At 44.7% G+C, this 19,176-nt stretch overlaps 1 protein-coding gene across 1 annotated transcript in view; it reads right to left on the bottom strand.

Moving 5' to 3' along the window:
• The window catches only part of LOC5563980 (acetylcholine receptor subunit alpha-like 1), a 79,753-nt gene extending 61,954 nt beyond the window's left edge, over nt 1–17,799 (bottom strand). Inside the window, exon 1 of the mRNA XM_021851259.1 lies at nt 17,599–17,799. Coding sequence (XP_021706951.1) covers nt 17,599–17,787 — 189 coding nt within the window. The 5' untranslated portion in view covers nt 17,788–17,799. The remainder of the gene's footprint in view (nt 1–17,598) is intronic.
• Between the last annotated feature and the right edge of the window lie 1,377 nt (nt 17,800–19,176).

Consider the following 19,176-nt stretch of genomic DNA (forward strand, 5'->3'; position numbering starts at 1 on the left):
CAAGATTAATCCTGTCTGACCGCTTCACCCGCCCGCGCAGGAGCAAGCGTCACGGTCAAAGGATCACACACTACTAAATTATCACGCCACTTTTCTCCCCTCCACTGCACTACGCGCGTAACAAGATTAATCCTGTCTGACCGCTTCACCCGCCCGCGCAGGAGCAAGCGTCACGGTCAAAGGATCACACACTACTAAATTATCACGCCACTTTTCTCCCCCTCCACTGCACTACGCGCGTAACAAGATTAATCCTGTCTGACCGCTTCACCCGCCCGCGCAGGAGCAAGCGTCACGGTCAAAGGATCACACACTACTAAATTATCACGCCACTTTTCTCCCCCTCCACTGCACTACGCGCGTAACAAGATTAATCCTGTCTGACCGCTTCACCCGCCCGCGCAGGAGCAAGCGTCACGGTCAAAGGATCACACACTACTAAATATTACGCCACTTTTTCTCCCCCTCCACTGCACTACGCGCGTAACAAGATTAATCCTGTCTGACCGCTTCACCCGCCCGCGCAGGAGCAAGCGTCACGGTCAAAGGATCACACACTACTAAATTATCACGCCACTTTTCTCCCCCTCCACTGCACTACGCGCGTAACAAGATTAATCCTGTCTGACCGCTTCACCCGCCCGCGCAGGAGCAAGCGTCACGGTCAAAGGATCACACACTACTAAATTATCACGCCACTTTTCTCCCCTCCACTGCACTACGCGCGTAACAAGATTAATCCTGTCTGACCGCTTCACCCGCCCGCGCAGGAGCAAGCGTCACGGTCAAAGGATCACACACTACTAAATTATCACGCCACTTTCTCCCCTCCACTGCACTACGCGCGTAACAAGATTAATCCTGTCTGACCGCTTCACCCGCCCGCGCAGGAGCAAGCGTCACGGTCAAAGGATCACACACTACTAAATTATCACGCCACTTTTCTCCCCTCCACTGCACTGCGCGCGTAACAAGATTAATCCCTGTCTGACCGCTTCACCCGCCCGCGCAGGAGCAAGCGTCACGGTCAAAGGATCACACACTACTAAATTATCACGCCACTTTTCTCCCCCTCCACTGCACTGCGCGCGTAACAAGATTAATCCTGTCTGACCGCTTCACCCGCCCGCGCAGGAGCAAGCGTCACGGTCAAAGGATCACACACTACTAAATTATCACGCCACTTTTCTCCCCCTCCACTGCACTACGCGCGTAACAAGATTAATCCTGTCTGACCGCTTCACCCGCCCGCGCAGGAGCAAGCGTCACGGTCAAAGGATCACACACTACTAAATTATCACGCCACTTTTCTCCCCCTCCACTGCACTACGCGCGTAACAAGATTAATCCTGTCTGACCGCTTCACCCGCCCGCGCAGGAGCAAGCGTCACGGTCAAAGGATCACACACTACTAAATTATCACGCCACTTTTCTCCCCTCCACTGCACTACGCGCGTAACAAGATTAATCCTGTCTGACCGCTTCACCCGCCCGCGCAGGAGCAAGCGTCACGGTCAAAGGATCACACACTACTAAATTATCACGCCACTTTTCTCCCCCTCCACTGCACTACGCGCGTAACAAGATTAATCCTGTCTGACCGCTTCACCCGCCCGCGCAGGAGCAAGCGTCACGGTCAAAGGATCACACACTACTAAATTATCACGCCACTTTTCTCCCCCTCCACTGCACTACGCGCGTAACAAGATTAATCCTGTCTGACCGCTTCACCCGCCCGCGCAGGAGCAAGCGTCACGGTCAAAGGATCACACACTACTAAATTATCACGCCACTTTTCTCCCCCTCCACTGCACTACGCGCGTAACAAGAATTAATCCTGTCTGACCGCTTCACCCGCCCCGCGCAGGAGCAAGCGTCACGGTCAAAGGATCACACACTACTAAATTATCACGCCACTTTTCTCCCCCTCCACTGCACTACGCGCGTAACAAGATTAATCCTGTCTGACCGCTTCACCCGCCCGCGCAGGAGCAAGCGTCACGGTCAAAGGATCACACACTACTAAATTATCACGCCACTTTTCTCCCCCTCCACTGCACTACGCGCGTAACAAGATTAATCCTGTCTGACCGCTTCACCCGCCCGCGCAGGAGCAAGCGTCACGGTCAAAGGATCACACACTACTAAATTATCACGCCACTTTTCTCCCCCTCCACTGCACTGCGCGCGTAACAAGATTAATCCTGTCTGACCGCTTCACCCGCCCGCGCAGGAGCAAGCGTCACGGTCAAAGGATCACACACTACTAAATTATCACGCCACTTTTCTCCCCCTCCACTGCACTACGCGCGTAACAAGATTAATCCTGTCTGACCGCTTCACCCGCCCGCGCAGGAGCAAGCGTCACGGTCAAAGGATCACACACTACTAAATTATCACGCCACTTTTCTCCCCCTCCACTGCACTACGCGCGTAACAAGATTAATCCTGTCTGACCGCTTCACCCGCCCGCGCAGGAGCAAGCGTCACGGTCAAAGGATCACACACTACTAAATTATCACGCCACTTTTCTCCCCCTCCACTGCACTACGCGCGTAACAAGATTAATCCTGTCTGACCGCTTCACCCGCCCGCGCAGGAGCAAGCGTCACGGTCAAAGGATCACACACTACTAAATTATCACGCCACTTTTCTCCCCCTCCACTGCACTGCGCGCGTAACAAGATTAATCCTGTCTGACCGCTTCACCCGCCCGCGCAGGAGCAAGCGTCACGGTCAAAGGATCACACACTACTAAATTATCACGCCACTTTTCTCCCCCTCCACTGCACTACGCGCGTAACAAGATTAATCCTGTCTGACCGCTTCACCCGCCCGCGCAGGAGCAAGCGTCACGGTCAAAGGATCACACACTACTAAATTATCACGCCACTTTTCTCCCCCTCCACTGCACTACGCGCGTAACAAGATTAATCCTGTCTGACCGCTTCACCCGCCCGCGCAGGAGCAAGCGTCACGGTCAAAGGATCACACACTACTAAATTATCACGCCACTTTTCTCCCCCTCCACTGCACTGCGCGCGTAACAAGATTAATCCTGTCTGACCGCTTCACCCGCCCGCGCAGGAGCAAGCGTCACGGTCAAAGGATCACACACTACTAAATTATCACGCCACTTTTCTCCCCCTCCACTGCACTACGCGCGTAACAAGATTAATCCTGTCTGACCGCTTCACCCGCCCGCGCAGGAGCAAGCGTCACGGTCAAAGGATCACACACTACTAAATTATCACGCCACTTTTCTCCCCCTCCACTGCACTACGCGCGTAACAAGATTAATCCTGTCTGACCGCTTCACCCGCCCGCGCAGGAGCAAGCGTCACGGTCAAAGGATCACACACTACTAAATTATCACGCCACTTTTCTCCCCCTCCACTGCACTACGCGCGTAACAAGATTAATCCTGTCTGACCGCTTCACCCGCCCGCGCAGGAGCAAGCGTCACGGTCAAAGGATCACACACTACTAAATTATCACGCCACTTTTCTCCCCCTCCACTGCACTACGCGCCGTAACAAGATTAATCCTGTCTGACCGCTTCACCCGCCCGCGCAGGAGCAAGCGTCACGGTCAAAGGATCACACACTACTAAATTATCACGCCACTTTTCTCCCCCTCCACTGCACTACGCGCGTAACAAGATTAATCCTGTCTGACCGCTTCACCCGCCCGCGCAGGAGCAAGCGTCACGGTCAAAGGATCACACACTACTAAATTATCACGCCACTTTTCTCCCCCTCCACTGCACTACGCGCGTAACAAGATTAATCCTGTCTGACCGCTTCACCCGCCCGCGCAGGAGCAAGCGTCACGGTCAAAGGATCACACACTACTAAATTATCACGCCACTTTTCTCCCCCTCCACTGCACTACGCGCGTAACAAGATTAATCCTGTCTGACCGCTTCACCCGCCCGCGCAGGAGCAAGCGTCACGGTCAAAGGATCACACACTACTAAATTATCACGCCACTTTTCTCCCCCTCCACTGCACTACGCGCGTAACAAGATTAATCCTGTCTGACCGCTTCACCCGCCCGCGCAGGAGCAAGCGTCACGGTCAAAGGATCACACACTACTAAATTATCACGCCACTTTTCTCCCCCTCCACTGCACTACGCGCGTAACAAGATTAATCCTGTCTGACCGCTTCACCCGCCCGCGCAGGAGCAAGCGTCACGGTCAAAGGATCACACACTACTAAATTATCACGCCACTTTTCTCCCCCTCCACTGCACTACGCGCGTAACAAGATTAATCCTGTCTGACCGCTTCACCCGCCCGCGCAGGAGCAAGCGTCACGGTCAAAGGATCACACACTACTAAATTATCACGCCACTTTTCTCCCCCTCCACTGCACTACGCGCGTAACAAGATTAATCCTGTCTGACCGCTTCACCCGCCCGCGCAGGAGCAAGCGTCACGGTCAAAGGATCACACACTACTAAATTATCACGCCACTTTTCTCCCCCTCCACTGCACTACGCGCGTAACAAGATTAATCCTGTCTGACCGCTTCACCCGCCCGCGCAGGAGCAAGCGTCACGGTCAAAGGATCACACACTACTAAATTATCACGCCACTTTTCTCCCCCTCCACTGCACTACGCGCGTAACAAGATTAATCCTGTCTGACCGCTTCACCCGCCCGCGCAGGAGCAAGCGTCACGGTCAAAGGATCACACACTACTAAATTATCACGCCACTTTTCTCCCCCTCCACTGCACTACGCGCGTAACAAGATTAATCCTGTCTGACCGCTTCACCCGCCCGCGCAGGAGCAAGCGTCACGGTCAAAGGATCACACACTACTAAATTATCACGCCACTTTTCTCCCCTCCACTGCACTTCGCGCCGTAACAAGATTAATCCTGTCTGACCGCTTCACCCGCCCGCGCAGGAGCAAGCGTCACGGTCAAAGGATCACACACTACTAAATTATCACGCCACTTTTCTCCCCCTCCACTGCACTGCGCGCGTAACAAGATTAATCCTGTCTGACCGCTTCACCCGCCCGCGCAGGAGCAAGCGTCACGGTCAAAGGATCACACACTACTAAATTATCACGCCACTTTTCTCCCCCTCCACTGCACTACGCGCGTAACAAGATTAATCCTGTCTGACCGCTTCACCCGCCCGCGCAGGAGCAAGCGTCACGGTCAAAGGATCACACACTACTAAATTATCACGCCACTTTTCTCCCCCTCCACTGCACTACGCGCGTAACAAGATTAATCCTGTCTGACCGCTTCACCCGCCCGCGCAGGAGCAAGCGTCACGGTCAAAGGATCACACACTACTAAATTATCACGCCACTTTTCTCCCCCTCCACTGCACTACGCGCGTAACAAGATTAATCCTGTCTGACCGCTTCACCCGCCCGCGCAGGAGCAAGCGTCACGGTCAAAGGATCACACACTACTAAATTATCACGCCACTTTTCTCCCCCTCCACTGCACTACGCGCGTAACAAGATTAATCCTGTCTGACCGCTTCACCCGCCCGCGCAGGAGCAAGCGTCACGGTCAAAGGATCACACACTACTAAATTATCACGCCACTTTTCTCCCCCTCCACTGCACTACGCGCGTAACAAGATTAATCCTGTCTGACCGCTTCACCCGCCCGCGCAGGAGCAAGCGTCACGGTCAAAGGATCACACACTACTAAATTATCACGCCACTTTTCTCCCCCTCCACTGCACTACGCGCGTAACAAGATTAATCCTGTCTGACCGCTTCACCCGCCCGCGCAGGAGCAAGCGTCACGGTCAAAGGATCACACACTACTAAATTATCACGCCACTTTTCTCCCCCTCCACTGCACTGCGCGCGTAACAAGATTAATCCTGTCTGACCGCTTCACCCGCCCGCGCAGGAGCAAGCGTCACGGTCAAAGGATCACACACTACTAAATTATCACGCCACTTTTCTCCCCCTCCACTGCACTACGCGCGTAACAAGATTAATCCTGTCTGACCGCTTCACCCGCCCGCGCAGGAGCAAGCGTCACGGTCAAAGGATCACACACTACTAAATTATCACGCCACTTTTCTCCCCCTCCACTGCACTACGCGCGTAACAAGATTAATCCTGTCTGACCGCTTCACCCGCCCGCGCAGGAGCAAGCGTCACGGTCAAAGGATCACACACTACTAAATTATCACGCCACTTTTCTCCCCCTCCACTGCACTACGCGCGTAACAAGATTAATCCTGTCTGACCGCTTCACCCGCCCGCGCAGGAGCAAGCGTCACGGTCAAAGGATCACACACTACTAAATTATCACGCCACTTTTCTCCCCCTCCACTGCACTACGCGCGTAACAAGATTAATCCTGTCTGACCGCTTCACCCGCCCGCGCAGGAGCAAGCGTCACGGTCAAAGGATCACACACTACTAAATTATCACGCCACTTTTCTCCCCCTCCACTGCACTACGCGCGTAACAAGATTAATCCTGTCTGACCGCTTCACCCGCCCGCGCAGGAGCAAGCGTCACGGTCAAAGGATCACACACTACTAAATTATCACGCCACTTTTCTCCCCCTCCACTGCACTACGCGCGTAACAAGATTAATCCTGTCTGACCGCTTCACCCGCCCGCGCAGGAGCAAGCGTCACGGTCAAAGGATCACACACTACTAAATTATCACGCCACTTTTCTCCCCCTCCACTGCACTGCGCGCGTAACAAGATTAATCCTGTCTGACCGCTTCACCCGCCCGCGCAGGAGCAAGCGTCACGGTCAAAGGATCACACACTACTAAATTATCACGCCACTTTTCTCCCCCTCCACTGCACTACGCGCGTAACAAGATTAATCCTGTCTGACCGCTTCACCCGCCCGCGCAGGAGCAAGCGTCACGGTCAAAGGATCACACACTACTAAATTATCACGCCACTTTTCTCCCCCTCCACTGCACTACGCGCGTAACAAGATTAATCCTGTCTGACCGCTTCACCCGCCCGCGCAGGAGCAAGCGTCACGGTCAAAGGATCACACACTACTAAATTATCACGCCACTTTTCTCCCCCTCCACTGCACTACGCGCGTAACAAGATTAATCCTGTCTGACCGCTTCACCCGCCCGCGCAGGAGCAAGCGTCACGGTCAAAGGATCACACACTACTAAATTATCACGCCACTTTTCTCCCCCTCCACTGCACTGCGCGCGTAACAAGATTAATCCTGTCTGACCGCTTCACCCGCCCGCGCAGGAGCAAGCGTCACGGTCAAAGGATCACACACTACTAAATTATCACGCCACTTTTCTCCCCCTCCACTGCACTACGCGCGTAACAAGATTAATCCTGTCTGACCGCTTCACCCGCCCGCGCAGGAGCAAGCGTCACGGTCAAAGGATCACACACTACTAAATTATCACGCCACTTTTCTCCCCCTCCACTGCACTGCGCGCGTAACAAGATTAATCCTGTCTGACCGCTTCACCCGCCCGCGCAGGAGCAAGCGTCACGGTCAAAGGATCACACACTACTAAATTATCACGCCACTTTTCTCCCCCTCCACTGCACTGCGCGCGTAACAAGATTAATCCTGTCTGACCGCTTCACTCGCCCGCGCAGGAGCAAGCGTCACGGTCAAAGGATCACACACTACTAAATTATCACGCCACTTTTCTCCCCCTCCACTGCACTGCGCGCGTAACAAGATTAATCCTGTCTGACCGCTTCACCCGCCCGCGCAGGAGCAAGCGTCACGGTCAAAGGATCACACACTACTAAATTATCACGCCACTTTTCTCCCCCTCCACTGCACTACGCGCGTAACAAGATTAATCCTGTCTGACCGCTTCACCCGCCCGCGCAGGAGCAAGCGTCACGGTCAAAGGATCACACACTACTAAATTATCACGCCACTTTTCTCCCCCTCCACTGCACTTCGCGCGTAACAAGATTAATCCTGTCTGACCGCTTCACCCGCCCGCGCAGGAGCAAGCGTCACGGTCAAAGGATCACACACTACTAAATTATCACGCCACTTTTCTCCCCCTCCACTGCACTGCGCGCGTAACAAGATTAATCCTGTCTGACCGCTTCACCCGCCCGCGCAGGAGCAAGCGTCACGGTCAAAGGATCACACACTACTAAATTATCACGCCACTTTTCTCCCCCTCCACTGCACTACGCGCGTAACAAGATTAATCCTGTCTGACCGCTTCACCCGCCCGCGCAGGAGCAAGCGTCACGGTCAAAGGATCACACACTACTCTACATTTATCTACTGTTTCATCCATCAAAACTTGTTCAGGAGCGCTATACTTTACTTGATTTTTTTCAGCTATATTCTCTATCCAACTCCAAATGTTTTTTGATTCAGTGCATTTTTTAATTCTATGAATGTTGTTATCAATTTGTCCACATTTTTCACACCAGTAGTTTTCTAACCCATTTATTCTATGATTGTATATTTTTACCTTATTGGGAATTATGTCATTAAACACTTCAAAGAGAACAGATATAGTCTCCGACGAAATATAATTTTTACTAATGTTTTCCCATACTTGATTCCACCTTTCACATGGATATTTCCTTTGTATTGTATTTATTTCATCCAACGTACTCAAAAATAAATTGTAAATTTTTTTACACGAATCATAAAAGGGATCATTCATTAATTCTTTTGCTGTTTGTATCAACCTATTAGTGTTACTTGTAACATTTTTCAAGCCGGAAGTTTGCAAGAGAAAATGGTTTTTACCACTTTCAGAATATGTCAAATTGATTAGACAATTTACAAATAAAGCTTTTGTTTTACTTTCAACATCCACCAGATTTAAACCACCTTTTTCTTGTGGTTTATATAGCTGATTTCTTGGTACTTTGTATATAGGATTCCTAGCCCAGAAAAACCTTCCAGTTATTATTCTGATTTTTGCTACATGTTTATTTTCAATTGGCAAAATTTGAGAAATGTACCATAATTTTGAAAGTATGAATACATTTAATATGTATTCTATGTTCTTTGAACTAAATTTAGGTTTCTAGAAAAATTTACTGCTAGAGAAGCCTGAATTTTCCTAATCAAATCTTCATAGTTACTAGAATTCATAGATTTATAATTGGTCTCAATAATCAATCCCAAAATCTTAATTTTCTCTTCTTTAATCTTCTTCAATCTTAATTTTCTCTTCTTTAATCTGACTTGGACCCATTTTACATCCATTGAATCTCAAAAATCCTGATTTTTTAAAATTCATCTTAATTTTTGCGAATATTGAAAAATCTTCAATCAATTTGAGAATCAAGTCTAGCTCCTGTTCGTTTCTGATTACTAAGGTTAGATCGTCCGCGTAACCAAATATTTTAAAAAATCTTTCTCCAATCAATATTCCATTTAAATTTTTGTATAACGTTCTTATCAGAGGCTCCAGATACAACGAAAACAAAATCATAGACATAGGACATCCTTGCCTCACGGATCGACTAATTTGAAAAGACTCTGACAAAAAACCATTCACCAGAACTCTGGATGATGCGTTTCTGTACATTGTTTTGATCATATAAATTACTTTTTCCGGAACTTTGAAAACATCGAGAATTTTCCATAAGCAACTGTGGCTTACTGAGTCGAAGGCCTTTTCTAAATCAATGGTCAAAAGTACGAACTTGCACTTCTTCGATTGTTGTGCTTTCACTACAAGACTCCTAATAGAATCCAAGTTATTAATGCATGACTGGTTTTGTTTTCCTGCCGTTTGTCCTACATCAAGTAGAAAATCCATAATTTTTGAAAATCTGCTTGCAATTATTTTCATTAAAATTTTATAATCCGTATTTAAAAGGCTAATAGGCCTAAAGTTGTCAAGATTTGAATGATTACCTTTTTTATGAATTAGAGTAATAATTCCTGAAGAAAAGTTATCCATTGGTCTCAATGAACCAGATAAAAGGCCGTTGAATAACTTCAATAAATCTCCTTTTAACATTTCAAAATGTGTTGCATAGAATTCGTAGTTGATCCCGTCCGGACCGGGGGATTTCTTCTTGGTGGCATTCGTAATAATCGTTTTTAATTCGTCTTCTTCGATGCTGTCAACTAAATTATTCCGCTTATCTTCATCTAAACATTTTTCGAGCGATTTCAATGCGTCAAACCCATCGTAATCGATGTGATGTTCTCCATTATCAGTGAAACTATTTTTGAAATATTCATAAGCTGCTTTTGTTGGTGAAACTTCCTTATTGCCATCAGTCCCTACCGTAAACGATGCTGAACTCTGATGTTTCATGTTTTTCGAAACTTGAAAAATACTAACTCTTTCTTCTTCTAATAACGCCGCTCCATCACATCGGGTTGCATAATATTGAAGACGGTTTTGCTCGATTTCTAAAATCCTCGATTTGATAACTCCTATTTCAGTATCTACATTTTCTCCAGCTTGTTGTTTTTCAATGCAACGCATAAGCTTCGTGTGTAAGCATTCCTTGATTATTGAAATATTTTTATTGAAACTGACAGATTTTGACTTATAAAACTGTCGTACTTTTGCTTTAAAATCAATACTCCACCATTCTGCAAAATTGTTAGTATAATTTTTCCTTAATTTTAATTTTTCATACTCTAGTTTAAAATCATTGGATACTACATCGTCCTGGAGAAATGCTGAATTAATTTTCCAATATCCACGTCCATGTGGCATTGGAGATTGATTGCTATCTATGCTGAACTGAAATCGTATTGCATGGTGATCGGAGAATGGAACCGGGACTGTCTCAAACTTCGATACTCTTTTAATAAAATCTTTATTTGAGTAGAAGCGATCCAACCGTGAGGCTGACTCGTTTCTCACAAAAGTGAATTTTCTGTTGGAGAATCCATTACATTCCAATTCCAAATCTTTCAAGTCGAAAAGTCCTACTAAAGAACGCAAGCCATGGCAAATATTGTATGCGCGGTTCTTAGTGTCTCGTTCATCTACTACACAATTAAAATCTCCCCCCAAAACATGATTCTTAGCTGTAGTTTTGTTGAAATGTACCGCAATCCTATTGCGGAAAAGGTCATCTCGTTCGGCACGATATTGGCTGCCTGAATGTCCATAAATATTTATGAAATTTACATCTCCAACTTCCACTGATGTGATTCTGCCAGTAGGGTCAAACAGTGGCACCGTTGGCCCTAAAGATTTTCGTACGAGTATTGCTGTTCCTTTGTTGAACTCACTAATGTTAACATACGCCACGTATTGTGGTAAAAACGAAAAATTTTCGAAGTGCACTTCCTGAATGAAAACAATGTCCAAATCAGAGGCAATCACAAAGTCTTTAAGCAGATGCTTTTTCGAAGCGATTTCCAATGCATTAATATTGATCGAGGCTACTTTCCTGATGTAGTTTATCGTCATACCAGTTTCAGCTTACCTTTTACCCCCTCGTTTCCCGTTCGGATTTTTTTGAGTGACCGTGCTCCATTCAGTCCGGTCTTTCCCATTCTTCCCTGCTTCCTTGTCCTTCGGTAGGTTTTGGATAACCTCCAAAATGCTCTCATTTTCGCTAGATCCCGCGCTATCATTCTTCTGTCGTTTCGGTAAGCTTTTCAGCTTATTCGCTCTCTCCTGCTCATCGTTTGATTCATCCGATGTCGACCGTAGCGCTCTCAAAGCACGTTTGGTTCCATTGCTTGCCTCGTCAGTGGTTCGTTCGAGCTCCATGTCGGTACTTTGCTGGTCATCTGTAGAACTGGTTCCTTCCTTGCACGCTGCTTCCGCTTTGTCATCTGGTTTGTCTGCTTCTTTCGCTGGATCGTTTGAGTCGTCGTGGGGAATAACCTCACTGCTTTCAATCTTCCTTGCCTGCTCGAGCCGTTGCGCCAAAAGGCTACTCGCACCCGCTGCCACATCTGAGTACGACGTATGCCCAGCCTCATTGGAACTGTTCCCCTTCCTGAGTTCCGCAGCAGCTCCCTTCTGCCCTTCCTGAAGCTGAGGGCAGTTGACTTTCAGGTGATCATCTGCCTTGCAGTGAAAACATCGATTCTTGAAACCCTCGTAATAAATTCTTGCCTTGCTGTTCCGGATGAACAGAGATGCTGGGATCGGCTTCTGAATATCCATATATACCCCGCGAATACCGGAGTAGACATCAAATTCACACTCTGGGGGAAATTTTTCCCTCACTTGCTTCCTGATTTTCCCATATCGTGCCAATACCCTTCCAATGTCATCATCGCTGACCTCCGGAGGGAGGTTGAAGATTCTTACGTACTTGTACATTCCTCCAGCTACCGCCATCTTTACCTGCACCGTCGAGCCGTCATTGTATTCGAATGTGTGTATCTCTCCATTGTACAACACTGCATCGTTGAAAGCCTCTGCTGTTTTGAATCTGATGTAAATGCTTTTTTCATCTGCATTCCTGTAGCACGTGTCCATCATCGTTCGGTCTGCGGTCAATTTTTTGCCAAATCGACTCATCTCAAACAGAGATGGTCCCATGGCATCCTTTGGGAACTCAAACACCAACGTATTTTTCTTTGTTGACTCCATTTCTTCAGCTCAATACACAATTGAGAGATCCGTTTTATTTTTATGAACAAAGACTATTGTTCACACTTTGCACAAAAAAAACTACCAGTGATTCGTCTATGCGTCCGCTTCTGATGAGATCTACTGGGCAACTGATGGTATAGTACTAAATTCGATTTTTTCATCTACTATAATATTTTATTTTTCGTCATAACTAAAAACAGTTCAACATTATGAATGCTGCTTTATTAATCTTTTACCATTATTTTTTTTATTGCAAGGCAAAAATTCAAAACTAGTTTTGTAAAAGTTGTATCTTTCTTTCTTAAACATTCATCGCATCGCCGACCAAAGGTAACTCCCAGATCTTTTTCCTCCCCTACTAATCGACGTTCTTCCCATGGTGATTGTGGAGATGCAGAAGTATTCTCAGTCTCTAGAAGCAACAATCACTACACATTATCATTCCTTCTCAACTGACTGTAAGGGTTTGTAGGACAAAACGTCGAAAGACAGAAGGTCGAATGACAAAAGGTCGAGGGACAAATGGTCGAATGGACGAACGGTCCAGATTGTACCGTTGAAAAGATTATCGTACACTCAGTTTCTTAACATTTTGACCGCAAATTTCTCCCACCTCATCAAAATTTTTACCTTCTTTTAAATGATAGCTGTTCTTTCGAACTATTAATTGAAGCAATAATTTGTATTTAGGCTATTATTTTCCAAACAAAAGATTTATTTTCTGATTGTTCGTTGTTATTATTTTAATACTTCAAAGCATGGAGTAATTATCATTAGCTTTTTATATGATACATTTCCAATATAGATTTGTCCTTCTTTTAAACATTGGTTGTTCTTTTGAGGTTAAACATTAAAGTGATTTTATACTGTTGTAGACACTTGTAGCGACAATTATTCCTTCTTTTGAACATCGGCTCTTCTTCGTAGATTTCACATTTATATCTTGCCTGTATTTTTTTTTCAATTGAATTATTGCATTCTAATAAATATCGGCTGTTCTTCATCCTTTAAAGTGTTTATGGGCATTTCAATTGAATTTTTTATAAAGGATTTTCCTTCTTTTGAAGTTTAGCTGTTTTAGGGATATGTATTAGAGTTTTATCTGACTGTTGGTTTCTACTGATTTCAATTAGCATCAGGGACTAATAATCCTCCTTTGCTGGAATTACGTCCCAACTACGGTAGAGTCTGCTTCTCAGCTACTCAAGCATTTACTGAGAGTTTTTCTAATCATTTGATCATTTTTCCATTGGTGCATCATGCTTTTCATTTCGAGATGATCTGCAACCCGAACTGTGAGAAGATAATTCAACAAATGATGGTGTTATGTCGCACCATCGACGACCTGAAATCTACCCATGCTCTGATTGAGGTTTACAGAAAACACATTACTCTTGGATTCAGACTCATTTCTCTTCGGAACCACCTGATGTAAAAAAATGTAGGTTGCTTCTCCTAGTCGTTACATTACATACAACATTGTGACAGAGAACCAGCCTCGGCAGAGCGAACCCTCTGCTCTGCAGTCGACTCATGCTCGCCACGCCATAGGTGCTGTAATTCCAGTATAATCTCAATGACAGCCGCAGTTACTGCATTACAGCACGTGGCATCCCAACAGATGGCATGCACCTTGATGCACTTAAAGTTACATATTTATCAGGAGAACATAAATGAACTAACGAATCTCCAACCAAACCGCCTTTCAACGCATCAGAATCGTAGCCGGAGGTTCACGAAAATTCTGAAAGCGTGCGCTAGGGGAGCTTCGTTACATGCGCTGCTCGGTGCTACGCTCGCCATCGGTATCGAAGTTGTAAAACAACTGCTTAGTAACGAAGAGTCTCTACAACTATTTTTTGCAATTTCCTGCACTGAAGTATGCAGTGCGGGAATAGTCATTACGCAACTGAACCTAGAGCTGTAATGATTCATTACGCAATGCTTTCTCATTACGCAGCTGTTATGAGTTCAATTACTCAATTTTTCAGTTGAATTACTACTATTTTCCAGAAATTGTAAAATAATGGTGAATGCATTCCGATATAATTTCTGATACCCTCAAGTGGTCTTCTATGAAATTGCAAAAAAAATTGTACGTAACTTGTTGCAGAACTCGATTTTTACAGCACTCGTCGTAATTATCCTACTCGGCAAGCCTCGTTGGATAAATTTACGACTTGTGCTGTAAAAATCATCATTCCGCAACTTGTTCCGTAATAGTAGTTTACGGAACAAGTTGCAGAATTATTATTATTTTTTTTAACTCTTTTATTAGTATCATTCCAAACATTACATTCATTTCTTATATCTAGGTGTTCTGTGTTATTAGACAACACTATCATCCTAATTTGGTAAAACAAATTTAAGATTTTATTAACATTTTGTTAACAACATATTACATTGCATTTGCCGTAGCAGTTCAGATTTTGTACAGGTGAGTTTATGTCACCTGCTTATAAGAGAAAAAAAAACGCTTTGAATATACTTAACCTAACTTTACCTAAACATATAACGCATTAATCGTGGCTATAGAAGATTGTAACGATTTTTGCCTGAAATTATTTATTATTTTATTTGACATTTGTTCCAATGTTTCAACATTGGATATTCTATGTAACTCATTGAAGTTGCAGAATTATGATTTTTACAGCCCGAGTCGTAAATTTATCCTACGAGGCTTGCCGAGAAGGATAATTACGACGAGTGCAGTAAAAATCGAGTTCTGCAACGAGTTACGTACAACATTTATTGCTATTTCGTAGAAGACCAGTTGAAGGTATCAGAAATTATACCAGAATGCATTCACCGTTATTTTACAATTTCTGAAAAAAAATTGTGTAATAATTCATTACGCAACTCAAAACAGTTACGCAACGAGAAAGCGTTGCGTAATGAATCATTGCAGCACTGGTTTCAGTTAGGTAATGACTATTCCCGCACTACATACTTCAGTACAGGAAAGTAGGCCGTTTCATGGCACATTTGCATGATTAAAAACAGCCTATTACGATGAGAAATTACAAAATTACAATTACTTTTACCTCACGATACGGTCAAAGACGTGCGATCCGTGGGTAACAATTTCGATTTTGCCTGTAGTGCTGAAAATGCTTCTAGAAGCGACACCTTTGAAAATCTTGAAGTTTGATGCTCTTATTGATATGGTTCCAAATATATTCCTAATAGGCCACATCCCCCAGGGCACCTGGAACCTACTATAAAGTGGTCAGTGCATCTAATGGTTCCAAATATATTGCTGGAAGCATCATTTTGAAGTTTGATGCCCACTTGGATATAGCTCTAGATATTATATACATGATTAACAATACAAACATGGATAACCGAAAATATGGAACCAGTTTTACAGAAATGGTCATATTTCGGCAGATTTTCAACGAATCTTAATGAATATACAAACGACAGAAAAAATGATATTTGGACATGACATCGGAAAATCCGGAACATCTCCGGTGTCCGGTGACCAATCTGCATGGCCGAGCAAGTTCATGAAACTAGGCCAAATTTGTCGTCAACTGTTCCCGGATGCATTTAATCAATTTTTCATAAAGTTATAAGCATTTGAATTTAGGCAAAATTTTGCCTATCTCAATCATTTGGCCTATCCCCTGAAGTCTTCACTTAAATTATTGCGCTTTTTTTGTACATCGCATGCGACGGAACGCATGAGACGCATTGAGAAATATCTCAAGAAAACCGAGGAACACCAACATAGATTACAAAATATACAGCCTGAAACGGATGTGGCTCTAGCACATAAGGATTTAGCACGTACACAGTAACTTTGGATGTACTACAACCTGAAAAGTCTAACGAATAATAATAATACAGTGACACCTCCATAAGTCGATATCTGAAGGGACCATCGACTCATGGAAATATCGAATTGTGGAAACAAATCCCTTGGAAAGCTGTTTGTAACCATCATCTTCTTCTTCTTTCTGGCGTTACGTCCCCACTGGGACAGAACCTGCTTCTCAGCTTAGTGTTCTTATGAGCACTTCCACAGCTATTAACTGAGAGCTTACTATGCCAATGACCATTTTTGCATGTGTATATCGTGTGGCAGGTAAGAAGATACTCTATGCCCTGGGAAGTCGAGAAAGTCTCCAACCCGAAAAGACCCTCGACCGGTGGGATTCGAACCCACTACCCTCAGCATGATCTTGCTGAACAGCTGCACGTTTACCGCTACGGCTATCTGGGCCCCCGACCATCATAGTAACCATGAAATTTTGTTTTTAATATGGTTCCATGAGTCGATATCGAGTCATGGAACATCGACTCATGGAGGTTTAACTGTAATAATAATAAGTCTAATCGTTGATCAGCTGAAATTGAACCTCCTTCAGCACGGTCTTCCTGAAAACATGCGCGTCGTCACGTGTATTTTAGCTGTAGCGCTTGTGTTCAGTGACAACTTGCTTTTTTATCTAGCCTTTTGTTCTTCCGAAATTTGTGTCCATTCGACCTTTTGTCCATTCGATCTTTTGTCATTCGACCGTTTGTCATAGATTCACTGTAAGGACTTGGCTGGAGGCGTTATCATACATATAAAATTCCAGAGTTGTCTGTCTGTCAACGAGAGGGGTGAACCAAAAAACACACACATACGTCCGCAATGACAGCGGAACCGGTTCGCCAGCATGAATCACACTATCTCGACAGAACTGTCAACGAATGAAAGTGAACCGACACTGAGTCGACAAGCATGTTATTGTTCCTGATGGTGAACCGGTTCCGCTTTCCGTTGTCGTTTCGCTATCATTGCGTTTGGGCCTTATGTATAATAGGTTTTTTTATGCCAGTATATTTTTAGTAGGGCAAAAGCACTAATTTTCGACTCATTCATACGATTTTGGCCTACTTTGTATGAAAATCCAAACATTGGCACAGAATTTTTGTAGGTCGAAAACTGGTGCTTTCCCGTACCAACATTGCTACATTATGAGAAAATCTTGCTTAAAATAATAAACGATGTCTTCTGAGCAATTACTTTCAGATTTACACAGGTTACAATACAGTTCACTCTAGATTCTATTACACTTACCACGTCGATGAGCTGTGAGAGCCGTAGACCCATTTTAACTGTTAGTCGATCGGAGTTGTTGCCCACGGGCCGTATCAATCGGTTGTAGTTGCTTAGCAGATCGTCATATAAACGCTTTGAATCTGGGTTGGCCAGGCCGGTAGCAAAATGTAACGCTATGAACACAGCCGTGAGTAGCACGCTCCCCATCTTAGGCCAGGTCCACCCCTGTGGAAAAAGAAGACAAAGAAACAATTATAAATTGTTGTTAAGCTATGGCAAGAGAGTAATTAAGATAATCAGACAGCGACCATGTTTGCAACTATTCAACGTCAGTAAAGTTTTGTGTGTGTGCGTTCACAAATGTAAAGCACCTTCCTCTCTATGGTGGTATTTAGAGCGTAGTAAAGGAGCATCTTCAGTTTCGGTTGACCATGGTTTCACTTCCGGTAGTTCTCTCTCAAGTGGGATGATAAACTTTTACCCTCCAGAGGAACACAGTGTTGGTGCAAAGTTGAATAAGCACAGAAAGTGAAAAACTCTTCGCCTCGGATTCTTCTTACCCAAGGATGCTACAAGAGTTTTGCTCGAGAGGTTATCTCCTAGCCCTTTTCGGAATAATCCTTCGCTGCACAACAGGAACATGCTCCGAAGAACATTCTTTCAACGATGAAACTTTTGTAAAGTTTTCTCCTTTTGGGCTGGAAACATTCTTCTGGGGCAAACCCAATGATGGCAATAGAAATAATATAAATACTGGTGCTGTCTGGGTAAACCCAATAGGATTTCTTTGGGCTGTTGGATGAATGTGTTATGCATTCAGGAAGTGGGTTGTAATGAAAATTCAAAAGTTAAAACAAGAAACCATTCCGGACAGCATCAACGGGAAAGTTTCACGCTCTTAGTTTTCCTGTTTTGATTTCTGAACGTTGGAGATTCGTTGGTGACTCTCATTTGGGGTAATAAAAAATGGTAACCCAAATTAGTTTCGAATTATCTTATGCTGGACATCGTATTTTGAATCTCCGTTATTGTTTGTGAATCAGCTATATGTCTATTTTAATTTAATCGATAGATATAAAATGAATCTGATGTATAATTTCGGGTGACATTCTTACAGTTTGTCAAGTCTTTTTTCTCATAAGTTATCAAGGGTATGCGATATGGATTTTTTCCATGTCGATACGAAACGAAACGATACGCGGAATATCTTGCGCTGATAATGACGAAACAAAATTTAAAAATTTTTCGTGTAACTCGATACGAAATCAAATATCTCACGGAATTTTTCGAAACGAAACGAAATTTTTGAGTTTGTTTCGCGGAATACACGTTTAAGTTTTTTTTCTTGACAAAAGCTGGAAATTTGACAAAAGGCTTAAAAAACGTATTTTTAAATCCTCTAGGGGGACATGGGGCAAGAGCGACACCTGGAGCAAAAGTGCCACCTCTAATTTCACGTAGTTCAAATCAATTTTTTGATGTTTAACGCAGGATAAGAATACATTGAGTACTAATTGAGGGTCGTGTAAATATTACAGTTAAAAATGTTTAGTACAAAAAATTAGAAAAATGTCTTTATCTCACCAACGCGAAAAA

This window comes from Aedes aegypti, chromosome 3 (genome assembly GCF_002204515.2).
Source record: "Aedes aegypti strain LVP_AGWG chromosome 3, AaegL5.0 Primary Assembly, whole genome shotgun sequence".
Lineage (NCBI taxonomy): Eukaryota > Metazoa > Arthropoda > Insecta > Diptera > Culicidae > Aedes > Aedes aegypti.